The sequence below is a fragment of the Grus americana genome, chromosome 1 (assembly GCF_028858705.1).
Source record: "Grus americana isolate bGruAme1 chromosome 1, bGruAme1.mat, whole genome shotgun sequence".
NCBI classification, from domain to species: domain Eukaryota; kingdom Metazoa; phylum Chordata; class Aves; order Gruiformes; family Gruidae; genus Grus; species Grus americana.
Genome location: NC_072852.1, coordinates 195,064,261 through 195,083,445, shown reverse-complemented (window position 1 = coordinate 195,083,445; position 19,185 = coordinate 195,064,261). Strand labels below are relative to the sequence as shown.

At 37.6% G+C, this 19,185-nt stretch overlaps 1 protein-coding gene across 10 annotated transcripts in view; it reads left to right on the top strand.

Annotated features, from left to right (window-relative positions):
* FRY (FRY microtubule binding protein) overlaps nt 1–19,185 on the top strand; it is a 254,495-nt gene that overhangs the window by 134,943 nt on the left and 100,367 nt on the right. For 9 of the 10 annotated variants that reach the window (XM_054807035.1, XM_054807025.1, XM_054806999.1 and 6 more), the window contains 12 exons: nt 533–672; nt 2,647–2,737; nt 3,130–3,209; nt 3,327–3,407; nt 5,025–5,193; nt 7,549–7,641; nt 7,736–7,834; nt 10,348–10,449; nt 14,804–14,907; nt 15,376–15,484; nt 16,419–16,505; nt 18,251–18,422. In XM_054807035.1, coding sequence (XP_054663010.1) covers nt 533–672; nt 2,647–2,737; nt 3,130–3,209; nt 3,327–3,407; nt 5,025–5,193; nt 7,549–7,641; nt 7,736–7,834; nt 10,348–10,449; nt 14,804–14,907; nt 15,376–15,484; nt 16,419–16,505; nt 18,251–18,422 — 1,327 coding nt within the window. Of the gene's footprint in view, nt 1–532; nt 673–2,646; nt 2,738–3,129; nt 3,210–3,326; nt 3,408–5,024; nt 5,194–7,548; nt 7,642–7,735; nt 7,835–10,347; nt 10,450–13,423; nt 13,523–14,803; nt 14,908–15,375; nt 15,485–16,418; nt 16,506–18,250; nt 18,423–19,185 lie in introns of those variants that run through there. The other variant, XM_054807055.1, reaches the window with a different exon arrangement.

The following is a 19,185-nucleotide window of genomic DNA, read 5'->3' as shown; positions in this document are numbered from 1 at the left end:
CTGTATATAAAAGAGAAGTCTAAGTTATCAGGTGTGTGAGCTTAATAGTAAGATGAATGCATCTGCATGTTCAGTTGATTAAGATTATTGCAGAGCTTGTGGGGTTTCTCAGTATATTCTGAATTTCAGGAGGGGCATCCAGCAGTCAGATACAACCCATGAAGACAGTACCTCTGATTCATCACTTTTTTCGTTCCTTATACTGTGCTCAAACTGCAATCAATGTTATGTAACAAATGAAAACAAGTGCCTTGAAGAACTAGATAGTTTTCTGGTGTGTTGTAAGCTGCGATACACAATTTTAATGCATTGTATTATCATCAGTGGAAAGATACTATCGACATGCAGCCCATTGTTGTATTTCTGCTCATGCTTCAGCAGGAAATGCAGAATATTAAGTCACTGCTTGTACCGTGGATCTCAAAAATGAGATGAAAACAAGAACATGTCTAACCATTGAAATACTCTTTTTTTTTTTTATGGAGGAAGGGAAACTTGAGCACCAGTTAATTTGTTGTATTTTTCCCCATAGGTAATAAGCTCAATGAGCTCACTTTCAGAATATTGTCTACCCTCTATCCTGCGCACTTTGTTTGATTGGTATAAAAGACAGAATGGCATAGAAGATGAATCTCATGAGTACAGACCAAGAACAAGCACTAAATCCAAAAGGTATGATTTTGAATATGCATACATACATTATTGACAGATTCTAAGGTAAAATGTATTACATTTCCCTCATCAGCTTTTGTGCGGTTACAGTTGCTTGAGAGTTGTTGTCATCTTTTTCTGCTTGTTCCTGGAACTCTTCTCTCAGCTTCTAGGTGGATGGAGTGATTTTGTCTTTAAAATTATGCTCCTGATAGTTCAGATTGTTTCTTTCTGCTGTTTTGGATGCTGTAATATCATTTAAATAGTAATTTGTGTTAACTGTGTCTGTCTTCTTTACTCATGTGAGCAGGCAATAATTCTGTGACCCTTGGAAGGATTTTTTTTATACAGCCTTCTGCTTAGAAATTTCCCATACAGCTATCCTCAATCCAAAAAGTTGTGAATCAGTCAAAGAGCTTTAGCAACATTGACTTAGCTCTTATAACAAACAAGCAAACAAAAATAAAGACCCCAAAACAAATATGTTGATCTCTTATGATATCAGTAGTTCCTCAGAAACAGATTGGTCTTGGTTTATATTATATTGAGGTCTGACAGTTTGGTACAGGTATATTCTTCAAACTTACTTTTTTTTCTGAATACTTTGGTACTACATGTACAGATTTTAATGAAACAAGAGAATCAACCCTGGCAAACCTGGTGTTTGGAAATGCATAGGCAATTCTTCACTTTAGGATTACATTATAATCCAGTAACTACTGAAGGCAATAGTTGCCAGAACCAAGGGGTAGGAGCTACTTTTAGATATCAAGGTTAACATGAACCTGAATCAGAATCTTCCCGACTCTTTATGTCAATAGAAGGAGGCAATATGAAGGCATGATTCATCAACTAGATGTCTGCTTTTGCACGAGATGAATCCTTGAAGTGCCTCTTTCTCTTGACTTGTTACAGGACCACCTGCTTGTAAATAGATGTCTTCAGAAACTTCACCCAAAATCTAGTTGAAAGTCAGCTTAGCAGTGAACCAAGGCCACTCTGTCAATTTATAATGTTACAGAAAGAACATGTAACCAATCCTTTCTCCAGTTAATGTGAAACCAAGAAAACCAAAATGCAAATAATTTGTTTCATCACTGATCAAGCAGAACTCTTAAATGCATGTTTTATTATAAGCACATAAGTACATTTGGGTTGGAAGGGACATTAAAGATCGTCTAGTTCCAACCCCGCTGCCATGAGCAGATAACGTTTATAAGAATTGTGCTGAATTTATGCAAAGAAAAGTATCACTGAAATGAGTAGTAACTGCTTCAAACGGACTGCAGAACTGTCCCTTTAACATTTAATTTTACAAAAAGCATTTTATATTTCATGTTATCTTTTCAGTACTTTGAAACCATGCTCAGGTGATCCAAATGGATATTTTTAAATTTGTATTGCAAGCTCCTCACCTCAGACAGCTCGTCTGTGTTGTTCTGCACAAGGAATGCATTTGAATGTTTGACAAGTGATGCCAAAGTTAAAAAAGAGAATGTAGTTTGGTTAGGAATTCTCCATTGGTACTTTTAAGGCATTTTTCAAAATCCGTCACAAGTCTAACTATGAATTGGATAGCACAAAATAATTTATTACATTTGCCTCCAAAGTGTAATTGAGAACAGTCTAAATGGTGCCATCAGCAATGAAATGGAAAAGAAATTCATTTGTTAGAATACAGAATTCAAAAGTTTCCTTGATTTTGTTTTGGCGTTTTTCTTCAAAAAGTTTTGTGTTGATCTTAAACTGGAAAAAAGAAGGAGGAAATGGAGAGTGGCATTTAAACATTTGAAAGAAGGTGAAAGTAACAAGTTAGATTTGGTCTATTTATCTCAGACTTTAAGAGCAAATCAGTGCATTACTTTCTGAAATGCTGAGCTGCAGTTTAAAAGGAACACAATCTCCTGTTATCTGTATTTGTGTAATTGAAGAAAGCATATAATATGAGTTATGACACATCACCTAAATCTTCTGTTTCCTGGTTTGATTTTGCAGTGATGAACAGCAGAGGGACTATTTAATGGAAAGAAGAGATCTGGCTATTGATTTTATTTTTTCTTTAGTATTAATAGAAGTTTTGAAACAGGTATGGAGTTCTTAAATTATCCATTAACTAATAAATTACAGGAATTACCAATACAACTGAATTTTAGCATTCTTTCTATTTCCATCTTTAAGAGTCTAATAAAAACATGAGATACATCCTGCATGCTTGTTCCTTGCTGTCTTTCTTGCACGTGTAGGATACATAGTATTCTGTGCTCATACACACTTCACTTTGCCAAGTCTTTGGAGCTAAAGTGTTTCTCTTCAATACTAAATAAACTTTAAATGGCTGGCTCATTTCAGCTGTTTTGCTAGCTAGATGCTATTTCAGCTGATACCATATTTCTGTATGGAAGATACCCATGAGTCATACAAGCACTAAGGTATGCAGTAATATATGTGTACTTGTTATGTTTTATTTTGTGTTTTCAGATTCCACTTCATCCTGTAATAGACAGTTTGGTACATGATGTTATTAACTTGGCTTTCAAGCACTTTAAATACAAAGAAGGGTAAGGTCCTTTTTCATACAAAAATTCTATGAAGAAAATTGCTTTCTTAATTTTTTAATAGTAGTGGTTTAAGCATTATGTTTTCTCAGCCAAGAATTCTTTCTTGTCTCTCGCTAGGTACCTTGGTCCTAACACTGGAAATATGCACATTGTTGCGGATTTGTATGCAGAAGTAATAGGTGTTCTAGCTCAAGCAAAGTAAGCAAAATTGAAATCATATTTCCCCCATAAATCTCAGAAGTTCTACTTGCTTAGCATGTGAATATTCTGATTTTCTCACTTACTTAAAATATAGTGTAGGGATAAATCATTTCAGCTCATTGGCCCTCTATTCATCCAGGTGTTCTAGAGCATAGAACTCTAGGGAATCACAGGCTTTCTGCATCTAGTCTGGTCATACTGAGTAAATTCAACTTGACTAAAGCAGCATTATTTTTCTTATCTCAGCAATGGAAAGCCCAAAGGGCTGAACAGAGCTATTATAATTTTTTTTTTTTCTATATGCTATTTTTTCTGTAGCTGGGCAAACCTAAAAATGGCTATCCTCCAACATAGCAACATTTTTAAGTCTCTCTGCAGTTATTTCAGTTCAGAACTTAATGCAACTGTTTCTGAATCCTTCATTCTGCAGATGAAAAAGATCCTGTCCTCTTAGAGCAGATGACATAAACCACTTTGTGGATCAGGTCTTAAAGTTTGAATCTGAAAGCAGACAGATTCAGAAACTCATGTATCCAGTATAACATCTCATCATGTGCTTGCACCACAAACTAAGCAGAGAGTGAAATTTACTGCCCCAACACAGTGGTCTCTGTCTCCTGACTTCTTGGGGCTGCTGAGAGTGAGTCTGCTCTACAAAACCAATCAACTTTAGCTTGACATACCCAAACCAGTTTGAGTTCCTGGAAATCATATAACTTTCACAAACTTTAGCTAAGGCCTTACAGAGGCTTCTAAATTGGCTGGGTGAAAGACATAAAGGGAAGTGACATCTGATTCCAAAGCTTCAAGTTGATTGTCAAAGCTAGAACATACCTGTTCTCCATAAATACTGTTTTTCTTCTCCAATTCTGAAGGGCCTTGCTAAGATGTTACTACCACTAAAGGGGTTCTTCCTGCCAACCTCTTTCTTTCAGCTCTCCTGTGTTCTCTATCAGAGGTGCAAAGTTACATGCTACACCTGCCCAGGAAAATGACATTCTTTTCATTTTGTCTCAAAAAGGACAGGAGGTCCTGTAGGGTGATCCTCCTGTATGTTATTTTTATGAACTGTGTGTCTCAAAAGACACTTCCAATACATTCATAGGGGGGATCAAAAATGGTCACAGACCCCTCCATCCCAAGTTGTTGTAGTTAATGCTTAAGTCTTACTGTAATGGCTATTAGAAAAAACCTGAAGGGAGGAACAGCCTATCTGAATATTTTCATGGTTATCATTTAAGCATTTTATTTTGAAAACATTGCATGTACTTCCAAGAAAACTATCTTTTGTCTTGGATTTTTGAAAAAACATGTGAGGGGGTTATTCTAATGATATTGTTAGCTCTTATGTAAAAGAGGGGCGTGGTAAGAAAATAGTTGGAAAGATGTGGTTATCTAAAGGGGCTAAGATCAGGCTGTACGCTTTGTTTTCTTCTCTGAGTTTATCAGAAGTGAAAGAAAACTAAACAAAAAAAAATCTATTCACATACTGACTAAATGGTATTTTACAACCAAAGTTGAATCTTCTTTAGGTTTTTCCCCATTTACATACCTCACAACACATTTCAGATATGAATGTGTACTTTTTTGTAACTAACCAATGTGAATTCATAGATTTCCTGCTGTAAAGAAGAAATTTATGGCAGAGTTAAAAGAGTTACGGCATAAAGAACAAAGCCCATACGTAGTTCAAAGCATTATCAGTCTTATAATGGGAATGAAATTCTTTCGCATTAAGATGTATCCTGTGGAGGACTTTGAAGCTTCTCTTCAGTTTATGCAGGTAAAATTCTTAAATATATAACTGTGGTTCCCAGACCTTTTAGAATGGGCTCCCCTTCATCTTTCCTGTAATACTCCAGGAGATTTTCCATCTGTTGTTCCCACATAAATGTATGTGCAGCTACTTTCTGTTTGTTCCGAACCTCAGCGCTCCAGTCTCCGATCTCTGGAGTGTATCATTCCATACCAATTTCTCATCAGCCGTATATCCCTAGTCCCCACATCTCACATTCCAACAAAAAGAGGTTTCATTCTGTAGACTCCAGGCCTTCCACCTTGCCATCCCACAGATGTTCCTTGCCCTGTGTTCCTGCCTAGCTATGTCTCCCTAGCTGCTCACTGCCTCCAAAATGAATCTTCCACCACTGACATCATTGCCAGAGAGTAGAGGAACTTCTGATGGAGAAAAACAGAGAGGAAGAGACAAAGAATTGAGGCAAAAGCTGGATGGAATTTCCCTTGGATGTGTTGTCTCCTTCCACCACACCTTTGCCCCCCTTCCTGTAGGGTACATTCTGTACCTACTCGGTTTAGAGAGCCACTAGTACAGAGCATAGTTTGACTATCATGAATGCGTTAAATTAATAGATTACATCATTTTGTAAAAGGAAAGAAAATATTTTATGTTTAAACATTTTAAAAGTCCACATTCTTGCTGGTAATGTGCAATGGGTCCCATTCCCATCAGCAGGTTTATCTAGCTCAACCTTTTTATTTCCCTGTTTTTTCTTGGGACCACTCTCATGGCTACATGGTTTGTAGCCACTCATCCAGTAAAATATGTGTTTTATATAAACCTCCATGCAAAGATCAGCATATTGGTGGTGTCAATGGAGTAAAAAATCAATGTTAGATGCCCACAAGTAAGGATTTGACATTGGAATATGAATACACAGGCATACAGACACACAGAGCCATTTCTCTACGTCCTGAACAGGACACACATTCTATTTCAGTTTTGCAATGTGTTTTAAACCATATTTAACAACATATTTTAAACATATTTAACAACACAGAAACAGCTCATTTTTCTTCTTAACTTACGTTTCATTATATGAACACATCTTAGTATGTGTTGATTTAATGTAAGTTATCCGCAGCTGGCAAGATATCAAAGCAGTGTGTGTTCAGTGCACATGGCTAATAGGAGTGAATGACTTTGTGGCACAGCTTTATGGCACAGCGCTGCTGGGATCCAGCGTTCACTGCTATTGAAATCAGTAGTAAAGCTCCCCGTATAGTAGAAGTCAAAATTTGGATGCAAATGATCTCTACCTTCCCTGTGTACAGTATCTCAGCATGAAATTAATTCTTTTATATATTACAATGCATCATGAGATGGGGATAGTAGGGAGAGAGAGACTTCCAAAGGGTGAGCTAATCTCAGGAGCGAGCTCCAGAAGACCCTGTCTTCCACCACGGAGTCAAGAAGCAGCTCAGGAAGGCTACTGCCTTTGCATAGGGGCCTCAGCTGTGCAGCAGAAATGGCTGGAGTGACTGAAGCCGTGCAGTGTAGAATCCTGATTGCAGCCAGGAAAAATTATGCATGGTCTAAAGTATAAACTGCTCTGCACGCTCGTGCAGGAAAAAAGGTCAGTGGGGACCTTCCTTGTAAAGTCGGTGGCTGTTTGAGCCTTGGACCCAGAGAGGAAGAAGTAACTGGAGGAACATGATTTGTCGTCCTCAGAGAAGTTGTACAGAAAGACACGAGTGGGTGGATGCTTATCTCCCCTCCCTCACTTCCTGAGCAGCACAGCTGTGTGGAGAGTAGTTCACTGCATGTTTAGGGCAAAAGTACATTTTTCACTTTTTCTCTCAATCCCCAGTTGCAGGCTGGAAATTGTGGTGGTTTGCACCACAGATCTCTTCCCTCACATAGCACGGTTCTATATTGACCTTTAATCTGCAATGGATCCTAGCAGTGAAATTTATCCCAGAATATTTACAGTAAGATTGTTCCTTGCCTTGAGTATCTTACCAGAGAAATACTTTCCTTTTCTGGCCTCTCAGAGCATTGTGTAAAGCAGTCCACATGGGTTATTAATCCTGCTACTGAAGGTATGCACAGGGTAGGCATGAGGTCAGCCCCTGAGTCCCTTTCCATCCCCAAAACACCACTGGGCGCAGCTGGAATCAGTGAAGAGTTTGTGATTGGAGTAACAGATCCTTGATCTTGACTTATACCCTGCTTTGTGCTTGCTGCAAAATGCAGATTTAGAAGTTAATAGACAAATGTTTTTTGTGGGATTTGCAAGATAAAAATAGTCACTGACACTTCATGTGCATACAGCAAACATGTAGAGGTCTTTATTCCAGCTGATATGTAATTTATGTTTCTTGTTTCGTTTTGTTTTAGGAATGTGCACATTACTTCCTTGAAGTTAAAGACAAAGATATCAAGCATGCACTGGCAGGACTGTTTGTTGAAATTCTTGTCCCTGTAGCTGCTGTGAGTTTATTTTTCAGGTTGTTTGCATAATTTCTTTAAATCAGATAAAACAGGTTGTGAAATAGTGTTTTATTAACATGAAATTTTCTTTCAGGCTGTTAAAAATGAAGTGAATGTCCCCTGTCTGAGGAACTTTGTTGAAAGCCTGTATGATACAACACTTGAACTTTCCTCACGAAAGAAGCACTCATTGGTTAGTAACCCTAAAAAAAGCAGAGGTTAAAATTCTTTGTCAGAAATATCTCTGAGCAAGACTCTTGGGAAATTGCAAAGCTTTTTTCTGTGTTCAGCTTTATAACCAATACATTTCTATGCGCAGGGAGGTTATTGTGTTTGCAGAAAATAACCATATTTATTTTATTCAGAATATGATCTAAATCAGTCTGATTCAAACAGATGTTTTCAGCTTCTGGTTCTGTGATTATTAAATGGTTAGGTTTTCTCATACTTGTTATGTGTAAACATTAGGAGGAGAGGAGAAAGAATAGAGTTCACTTCTTGTCAAGCGAGAACAAATGAGGCATGTGGGAACAACTCTTTCACAGGGCTTAAATAGTACATTGTAGGAACGAAAAAATGTATAACACATGCCCTTTTAAATCCGTAACTTGGCTACTGTGCAGCTCCCTATTTCATTTTTTTCTTGTGAGATGAACAGTGGCACTGCAGTGTATTTTTGGAAGCATGAGTTGATCTGAATTAAATGAGGATCTGAGTCAGTTTGATGCTGGCCGCCTTAAGCAGTCTGTCTCTCCAACTGGGTCAGCGCACGTCAGCAATGCAGCGTTAGCTAATCCATTTTGAAGTCTTGGACCTTTTAAGTAAAGAAAGTTGTCATTTGTCCTCCCTCATTCTAGGGGAAAGTCAAAAAGGCTTCCCTCTTCCCAGTGCTCTTGGCAAACGCTGGTCCCTAGCGCCAGTGAATCTGCTGGGAGGAGTGTGCTTGAGCTCTCTGCCACCGTTACACCAGTCCCAGGGACAGTCAGAGCATCCTCGGGGGTGCAGTCCTGATCCAGGTTGAATTAGTGGGCATCTTGGGATGGATTTCTGATTTCACTCTGCTTGTGTTTGTGTGGCTCTATTCCACTCCGCTGAGTTAATAAAACGTTGTTGAAATTGCAGCAGGATAAGAGCTTTGCTGAACAGTTTTTACACTAAATAGAACTTCCCCAAACTGGTGGCCGTACTTGCCAAAGTCAATACTACGTGCTTGAGAAAGGATTGCACAGCTGGGGCTTTGTGTTTGCTTGCTTGTCTACACATACCACACTGGAGGCTACATAGTTAAAAGTGACAAAATAGAATAGATTCTTGTGAGGGTGTGATTAGAAATACAAACATTGCGAGGAGGAGGAGGAGGGGAAAGGCAAACAGTTGGCAGAAATAGCTGCGGTGCATATTTCCAGGCTTCCAGGAAGAAAGCACACTCTTTAGAGTCTGAGGACTTTCCTTTCCAAGCTCAGTGTTTTGTGAATCGGTGCACTCACTGTACAGGCAGGAGCGGGGCATTCATCTTGCCTCATTTTCTATCTAAAATTATCTTGCATGAGCTAGTCGTTGAGGTTCTCTTAATAGTGAACGGAGAGAAGTTGGAAACTCCAGGAGTTGGTTTGTATTTTCCCTGCTAGGGCTCTTCCTTAGGATGGGTTGCAACACTCATGGGACGTTACTAAACTCTGTGATCCTGTCAAGTACTCAGCTATCATAGACATAAAGTTAATATGGTAAGAAAGTCTTCCATGAGAAGACATCGGTTATCCTCTCCCATATGTATTTGGACATGAAGATTATAAGAATAAAAATAAATGTACATTTGCCATTTGCTCAAGAAACTAGGTCTAACCTAGCTGTAGACAATTTGTGTTATATATTACAGGAACAGAAGTTGAGATTTATGGTGTATTTATACTTTGAGCTGTGACTGAAGCCAGAATTTTAGGGTTAATTTTGAGAACCATTGGTCTTTAAGATAAAGTTACCTTATTTTTGACTAATAACTTTAAAGTCCTGATTGAGTATATTAACATGACAACTGAAACAAAAAGATCCTGATGAAATAGCAAAGTCTGTTTCAAAATTAATAGGTGCATTTTAGCTTATTTTTTTTAGTGTAACATTTACAAGATGAGTGTCAAAGTAAGCGTTGACAAAGAGACCAGGTTCCAGTATTTGAACTTCTATCTTTTGCCTTGCTTCTTTTTATTTTTCACTTCACAAGATGTAACTACCAGCAGATCCAGGCATTGCCTGTATGTTAACACAATTCCATAGGGTGTTTGACATGTCTCTCAGTAAATATTGTGACTGCAGATTTTGAGGAGTAATAGGCATCTGAGCATTCACAACTCCCAACAGTCTCTGTGGGTCCTGTTGTTATTATAATAAAGTTTAGTTATTGCCATGCTATCATTTCTCAGTTAACTGACCGAACTTAGCCCTGTGAGTCTGTAAAATTGTGGCCCATCTTTGGATTTATTATACTGCTGTAAGCAGGCATTTGGTTGTTTTTAGTTCATCCATTAAACATATCTGTAACATCTTTAGAGAAAGGTTCCTTTTAAATTGTACTACTTAACAATGTGTTTATGTTGGCTAACATGTATTGCACAAAATGGAGGAGTTTAAGTTTACAGTAGCTCTATTAAGTTACTTTTGTGTTGTGTAGACATGCAAATAATATGGTATCGACATCCATTTCCTCTTTAGGCTTTGTACCCTTTGGTAACATGCCTGCTTTGTGTCAGTCAGAAGCAGTTCTTTTTAAACAGATGGCATATTTTCCTCAACAACTGTCTATCCAATCTCAAGGTTAGTATCTTCTGGTTTTAATATTGTATTAAAACTTCAATATGCACTATGGATCTGTTGCGAATCTGTTTTAGGTAAATGTGCCGGATTATTGCAATTATCTGATTCCATACATAATTTTATCCCCAACAGTACAAATTCTTTAGCTGTGCAGATTTTTTCAATAACAAAAAAGTATTCTTGTGCCTAGTTGGAATTTCTACTGTTTCTCTAACTCAAACCAAGCCTGCGTCAAACAGCTGTGAAACAGGCCAGATGATTGCTGATGAAAGTTACTAGCTCGAGTGACGTACTGAAACTGACCCAATATTAACTTGCTTTTTTTCACAAAGGCATTCTCATACAAAGCACTTCTTGTTATTACATTATCAGAATGGAACTAGTTGCAGGACACTAATTCCAATGCCTGTTTCACTCTGTCAAGTTGCATTAAAAAAATCTAAACTATTTTAAGCTGTTTCATCCACGTATCCGTTCTTATTCCTTTACCATTTGTTAGATCTTTGAAGTTTAAGACTAGCTGTCCACTGCAATCTGCTGTGATTCCAGGCCAGCACATACTGTTCAATACACGTGCTAGCTATCATTACTATTCCTCCATGTTTCTTCTACTTGCGCAATAACCCATGTCCCATTCCACACTTAAAGTGGATCCATATGAAAGGATGGTCCTGTGCCTACCTGAAAGGCCAATATAAGAAGCACAGTGAAGTGGTTAGCTCACATGAATGGCCTCTGAACTGCTGCTTGATGCACCCGTGCTTAGGAGGTTTCTGCAAACGGCACAGGTAGAACATGCAACCACTTTCTCAGCTCAGAGGCAAACTGTGGAGGGAATCTCTGTTCTCCAAAAGTTGAATTCCCAATCTTGTTGACAAGGTATATATTACAACCTTCATTCCTGTTGCTTTCTTGCTGTACTTTGTCTCTGACTTAATGAAACAATTTGTATTGACTCTCTTCATATGGATCCTACTGTTAGAACAGCTCTTCAAAATGTTTGTAGTCTGTCTGAAGATTTCGTTTTCCTGTACCTAAATGATTTACTTTTGCTGAAGGTGTATTAGAACCTTATTTGCAAAGAGATTCAGAAAATAAACATGTTATTGCAACTAATTTTATGGGGGTTTATGAGGTTATATGAGCGTTAGAAAAGGTGGCTACAGCTGTAAGATCTCTGAGGAGCTAGCTGGTAATACAGATTTTTCTGAAAATTAGGGACATCCTGACAAATTATTTGAAACCATTAGAGAAAATGTAAGTGATGTTGCTCCTACCCTACCAACTGCAAATCAAATTGGAATTCAGCCACCTATAATTCATTGACATATACTTCGATTCATAGAGCTCTCAGATTGATGTGGTGAACATTCACTCTTTAGTTTGGGGAGAAGATAAGGTAGCTGAATAAGTGACTAAATTAAGAACATGGTTGGCCACTCCTTCTCAGTACAGAGGAACAGATGCCCCAACCATTGAATCAATCACTTCACCAGTCAGAGTGGCACCTCAAAGCCCAAACCAAACTCACGCAGCTGGAAGAAGAGCTAGATCAACAAAAAGGAGAAATCCTTCTGTTAGAAGGAGAGTTGTGCACACCAGGACAGTATATGGGACTCCACAATCTTGTGTGGGCTCCCATGAACCACATAATGTATCAGGTTTCTGAAGAGCCTCCACATCCCATAGAGCACAATCTCCTTCCCAAAACCATTAAGGTCAAGCATCTGCTGGGAAAGCTAAAAGGTTTATATTCTAATCATATTTCTGATTTTAATATAAACTGGCAAATCTCTGATCTTACGGAAACAATTTTTTCTCTTGAATTAGTAAAGGAGACTCCTGCCAGGACATGGAAATATTTGAACCCAGCCAAATTCTGGCCAAAGGGCATTTCATACTGTCCTATTGAAAGCAGTGTAAAAGTTAGTAAGCATTCTGGTTTTGAAATGGAACATTTGTTGTTAACTAAACTTTATTTACAAAAAACTATTCAAGGCAGGAATTCTATATAGGAGAGAGTCAAAGCACTGTGTTTCATTTAGAGGCAAAATTATTCAGTGGGAGCAACAGTTCCTTGTCTCCAAATTACATGGGACAAGGAGAAGGCTCCAGTACAATTTGAGCCGAGCATGCAGAACTTTTTTTACAAAGAATAGGTCAAACAATGCCTGTCTCAGGAATGAATCCATGGGGATCAACACAATATCCCTTCAGCCCAAATGGGCCATATCTAATGCCATATTATTGGAAAACAGAAATGGAGGAATTAAAGAAAATGAGCCTCACTCCTGGCAGTCCAGTTGCTTCTCTGCCAATCACAGAAGAAGAGGTGAAGGCATTGAAAAAGAAATTTCTAGAAGAGCAACAACAACGGATCAAAGCCAGCAGCACTAATCAATCGAGAAACAGAACAGATCCTGGCAGAGCTCCGTCGCTGACTGCTCCTGTGTTCAAAAGGCCCACCCTGACTTTGACAAATTCTTCAGCACCAATAGTGAGTTGAGCATTGCCAGTAGTGGTAAAGGAACCACCTCCAGTGCCAGTACTTCCTGTTGGGAAGGTGCAGAAGATGTCAGATATATTAGGCCAAATACTCCTTGTTCTCATAGGATTACTGGCTGGGTTTTTCTTGTTGACAAAAATCCTTGAAATGCTAAAAATGTTCAATTGGTGGTCGACTTCTCTCACTTTTCCAAAGGGGGACACGCTGTGTGCTTTCCAAAGCACTGGGCACCCAACCACCATGCACTTGCACAGATCTTGCCTGTGCACATGCCCATGATTTCCCTGGATGTTTGTCAGGCTTTTTATCATCTTCCTTTCAATCCTGCTTCAGCTATGCAGCTTGCTGTTTCTGACAGAAAACCGGTCTACTGTTTTTGGAGAGCTCCAATGATACCAGCCTCAGCTCTTTTCTCCTCCATCTCTTCTTAACTGTCCTTGCAGCTGAACTATCTCATCGCTGGAATATTTGGACTTTTACTTATAGGGATGACTTCCTTCTCTGCCAGACAAGCTCTCATTACCTTAACTCAGCCACAGTGTCTGCTGTGTTCTTGAAAGCTTTGGGGTAAGAATAAACTTTGATAAACGTTCTCCATCACCCGTTGAAGAAATCAAATTCTTAGGACTGAAATTTACAAGGACTGACATGATGATACCTGATGACAAATGGATTGAATATCAACAGGTTACTAAACAAATTGATTGTAACATGTTATGATTTTAAATTCCTGCAAAGATTAATAGGCCAGGTAAACTTTGGCATTCCTTTTACTACTTATTCTAATCATGTGCTACAACCATTGTATGCTGCTATAATAAACAAAAAGGATTTTCAATTTTCTGTTCCATATAAAGCTTTATTGTGTAAAATGTGTGGTCGAGGAGTTAAATGGAAATTGCAACCCAAGGACAGTGTTCCTATTCCTAACCTTGTGACAAATGCCACGCTGGAAGTTGGAGCCATATCCCATATCGTCGGCAGGTTGTCTTCCTTCCATTTGGCAGGACTTAGACCAATACACATTCAAGAATTATTGATGGCATTGGTTGCAGTTTCTTTGATCAAACCACAGTCTTTGATCTGTCACTCAACATTTGTCTGCAGACAAAAATTCAGCTCTTCACCATGGAGATTTGCACTGTGGGCCAGGCTAATCTTATCTTGGGTTAAAGTGTACTGGCCTCCTTCAAAGTTTAACCCAGCAGATGGCCCAACACATGGGAGACCATCTGATTGCACTGCATATACTTGCACCGTGCTCAAAAAGCCCTTAAGACTGCCACAGAAACACAAAACTGCATAAAGAGACCCAAAGATGATCTTGTACTAGTTCAAAAGTTTCCAAAAAATAAACATCAATACAGACATATAATCCAATTCAGTCCAGCTCATCCCAGATGCCATGTTAATTAGGCCAGCCTAGGCATCCACAGATTTTTGTCCTTTCACTTTTGAATATGTGCAGTATATTTATTTATCTGCTGTATTCTTCATACCAAGTCCCACCACAGGGCAACAGCTTTTGAACTGACAGAATCAACTGAAAATGAGGTTTTCTTTTCAAAGTCAAATTGAGGTTTTTTTCAGATAGAGATTTTAAGTTATAGAATGTATTTAATTTAACTGACTTGATGCTTGGGGTTTTTGACAACTGAAGTAGTACCAGGAGAGGTAGGTAAGATGCATCAGCATCCTGCAGCTACAGGTATGGGGTATTGGGCAACCGTGAGGCTGTATCTTTTTGTGGTGTCATTATGAAAACTCTGCACCTTGACATCCAGTGAGTGCAGATCTTCTTTTCTAATTTGCGCCTGAAGTTTATTTTTACATTATGTATTTCTCTAGAATAAGGACCCAAAAATGGCTCGAGTTGCACTGGAATCTCTGTACAGACTACTGTGGGTTTACATGATCAGAATTAAATGTGAAAGCAACACAGCTACCCAAAGGTAAGATGCTGTATTTGTAATCCCAATCAGACCTTGTAGAGTGGATGTAGCCAGTGAAGAGGTTTTATAGTTCTCCTGAATTCCTTTGAATTGAACCTATTCCTGTTGTGAAATAAAAACCTCAACTGTACACAACGAAATACTCCTTTTTGTGGCATGGTCAGTTATTCTCCCACCTATTAAAATTACTGTCTAAAATGTTTCTGCTTTTGGAAGAACTAAAAATCACTTTTTGCCTGGTTAAATTTAGAGATATTTTTGCATGTCATTCACTGGTTTATTGTTACTTGTCATTCAGTAATGAAATAAATACATTGAATTTGTAGCAAAGGATCAGAACAAGATACCCCATTACATCTTCATTTCAAAGGAAATACATTCTAGTCTTTCGAAATGGAGTAGGATTTCATGGTAAGTGAAGGTCTGCAAGGTCCAGAAATGTCTAATGCTTTTTTCCTTCTTTTACAGTCGACTTATTACTATTGTCACAACACTTTTTCCAAAAGGGTCCCGTGGTGTTGTGCCAAGAGATATGCCTCTAAACATCTTTGTGAAGATAATACAGTTTATTGCACAGGTATGGGAGAATCATGCATATGTCTTTCCAATTAATGAAGAACTTGTTTTCCCAATAACAAATTAACAAATAAGTAAACTTCTTTCGTCTGAATTTTTTGCAACCCCGTTGTCAATATCTTTCATCTAGGCAATGATAAAATTATAGACTGAGCTGGGGCAGACTTCTTTTGAACAGCAAGTTTTTATTAACCTCATTCCACTGAAAATGGATAAAAATATTTTCATTTCAACTCAGATGTATTTTTTGTCAGCTTTTGGAATTGTCAGCAAGTCAGAAAATGCATTTGTTGACAGGCTCCATCAATAAAGTTCAAAAGAATGAGCCATATTTTGTCCTGATACTGAATCATTCCTACTATATAGGACAATGAGTCGCACTGCTTTTAAAGCAGTAAGTCAGAGGAAAAACAAGTTCAGCATGTAGTTGAAACATTTAGTTTTCATCAGTTCAAATGGCAATTGCTAAAATAAACTAACCTTCAGTGCTGGAAGTTTCATCTCTTTTATTATTTAAATTCAGAAAACATTTCCATTGAGCAAAGCACTTAAGCACATACTTAAAGTCTCTGAATAGAAATTAATTCAACAGATGCTTAAAATCTTCCCTGAACTGTGCCATCTGTGAATGAGCTCCTTTTATGTAAAATACTACGTTAGTACCATAATTACCACAGTTTAAATGAAATAATTAAAAGCTTTATTTCCAAACTGGATCATTTTCTATTTAAATGCTATAAATTTTTGAATTTGTCAACATACAGCAGTGTTGAAAGCTTAGATCTGATAATAAGTTCTGCATACTTCTGAAAATCTGTTTCTCCGTACATTTAAACAAATCCTGATTAAACTGGTTTTCAGCATTCTGTTGCCTTAAAGAAAATAAGTAGCAGAAGTGAGCAGCTTAATGATCTGCAATATTTTTGCTATTTTAGGAACGTTTAGATTTTGCAATGAAAGAAATTATCTTTGACTTCCTTTGTGTCGGAAAACCAGCAAAAGCTTTCAGTCTCAACCCTGAGGTACGATGTGCATCTGCATTTTTTTGAGTTAGCACGTATGGTATTGTGCTACATTTACTTTCTCGTTACATTTTAAGCATGCTTTCACCTTTGTCCAGTTGTCAGGCCAAATCTTGAATTTGATTTATTGGTAAAATACATCTGTGGACTTTGAATCTGTGAAATGTCACATTGTTTATGCCTGTCTTGTTTCCTCAGTGAAGATTATCAAATGGAAAGTAGTGCAAATGTATAAAACAAAAAGATAAATAATTAACTATTGATCAGAGTATATCCTTATCGCTCTTTTGTTGTTATATGCAATTCCTTAAACTGTTTTAATATAAAAATAAATTTTCTGTAACAATTTCAATGTTTTTCAAAACAGTTTTACTGAAAAAGAGTACATGATGCAAGAAGAATTGAAGATGACCAAAAGGAAAAAACTCTAATAAACTTCTACCACTCTGACCAGTAAAGCCCACTAGTGTTAGTGTCATGAGTCAGATTCCTAGTGCTCTCCCTAGAGAAAACAATCAGAAATTTGAAAAACTTAAAAAGAATAAATAAAAATAAGTGGCAAAAATAATGAAAAATTCTCTTAAAAATCAAGTATTTGCTTCTTCTTTAGCAAACATTTTCATTTGAAAATTAAGAATAAACACATGAAAAACAAAATGCATTTGTGATCATCTCATAAAATATGTCCGTATTAATCTTGCAATATTGAATAGTCATATCTATTCACTAAGATGTTAAAATAGAATGAGTTACCTTACAAAAATTATATTTGGTACCAAAAATAGTTTAGAAAAGTAGATTAAACTTTTTACTGTCAAAAGCAGCAGAAGTGAAAGATAAGCTTTACTTTGAGCACAGCTTTCATCTTTCTTCAGCAGAATAAAGAAAAATGAAACAGAATTCTTGAGCAGGCAGCCCTCAGCACGGTCTGGGTCAGTCACCTGCAGGAAGGTCCTACACAGGGCATTGTGTGTCAGCATTGCATGAAGCTGAGCTTGTAGGGAATGGACATAATCCTTAGCTTCTTGATGAATCAAAATCTGACATTTTACTGTTTGTCATCAACAATGTAAGTCCAAAAACAATGAAATAATAGGGCTACTTTTTGATGTATGTAGTCTTTAGTGTTCTAAAAAAATACCCATAATCTATGTAAATGTATCTCTGGGAGATTGTAAGTAGGACAACCTCTGAGGTTTTGGAATATGTTCCTCGGAAATTGAAATCATCATGGTCTTTGAATCGTTGCAATGCAAAGCCTGCAAGCTTTCCTCTGGTGAATTCCCTGAAGACATTCAGGTCACTTAGCCTCATCTTCCCAATGTTTTCACATTGCAGTTTTGACGCTGAGCACCATTCCAGACTTTTCATACAGTATGGTCAACCCTGGGGCCTTTCAAAACAGTTATTGATCTTTTTTCATAATGACCACATAGGGCATTAGTTTTTAACTGAAGGTCCACTTAAGATCTGAAGTCCACGTTTTTCGTCCTGGAGATAAAAAGATAATGTACTAATGAAAATACTTATAACAAAGTTTAGAGAGGGGAGAGCACTGCTAATAGTGCAGATACGAATTCACAATTTATTTCATGGGCATTTATTGTAAAACATACCAGACGAGTAGATGTAGTGGAGATACAGAAAAAATGCTGGCAAGTACATACTCAAAATTTTAAAGTGATTGAAGAATATGAGTAGAATATGATTATTCAGTTATGATATTTATCTTCTGAACTTTACAGAGAATGAATATTGGTCTGAGAGCTTTCTTGGTAATTGCGGATAGCTTACAGCAAAAAGATGGTGAACCTCCAATGCCAGTGACTGGAGCTGTCCTTCCCTCTGGAAACACCCTCAGAGTGAAGAAAACGTATTTGAGCAAAACTCTTACAGAGGAGGAAGCTAAAATGATAGGTCAGTAAGAATGGACGATATAGGAATTTAATTAGAATGAATGTGAAAAAGTCCTCAGTACCTGAGCAGAATAATTTACTATTGTTAAGTATTCAATTGAGTTCTTTATTGTAAGCATTTACTTTATTGTGCATTCTTATGAAATACATGGTTTAGTTTTACAGATACTGTATTTTAATTGTTTTCAGGGAAAGTCCTCAGTCATGCTAGACAGATGGTAGCAACCTTGTGTTCTGAGAAGGGTTAAGTACACAGATAGTTAAGAATTAGCTTCTTTCAGTGCTGAATAGCTGTGTTTACTCATGGATATTCACCTTATTAGAAACAGTGCCTGTGCTCGGAAAATGTACCAGCTTCGAAAAACAGCAAAGATTCCTTTTATATCCTCATTTTAATTGCAGTATCTCACACCAAGTGACACTTTCAAAACAGTGGAAACTTTTTAATGTAAAATATAGCTGAACTGAAGCGCCTAAGGTAAAAGCGCCATTACCTTGGGCTTCCTTAGTAGTCACTGTGGAGAGAGAATCCTGTGCTGAAGGAGAAGACCTTCTGTATCATGCCTTGGAGGTGCCTGGTTTTGCTGGCAAGAAAGGAAATTTGTCTCCTCACCTTAGTACTTTATTAAGTCCCCAAAGTTACATGAATGAAACAAAGTCTACATATTTCCACACCAGTGGCAAAGACCTGTGTTGTACTATGCTGGATCATTGTAGTAATATCAAGAAAATAAGTAATGTAAGACCCACTGCTGTTGAACTGT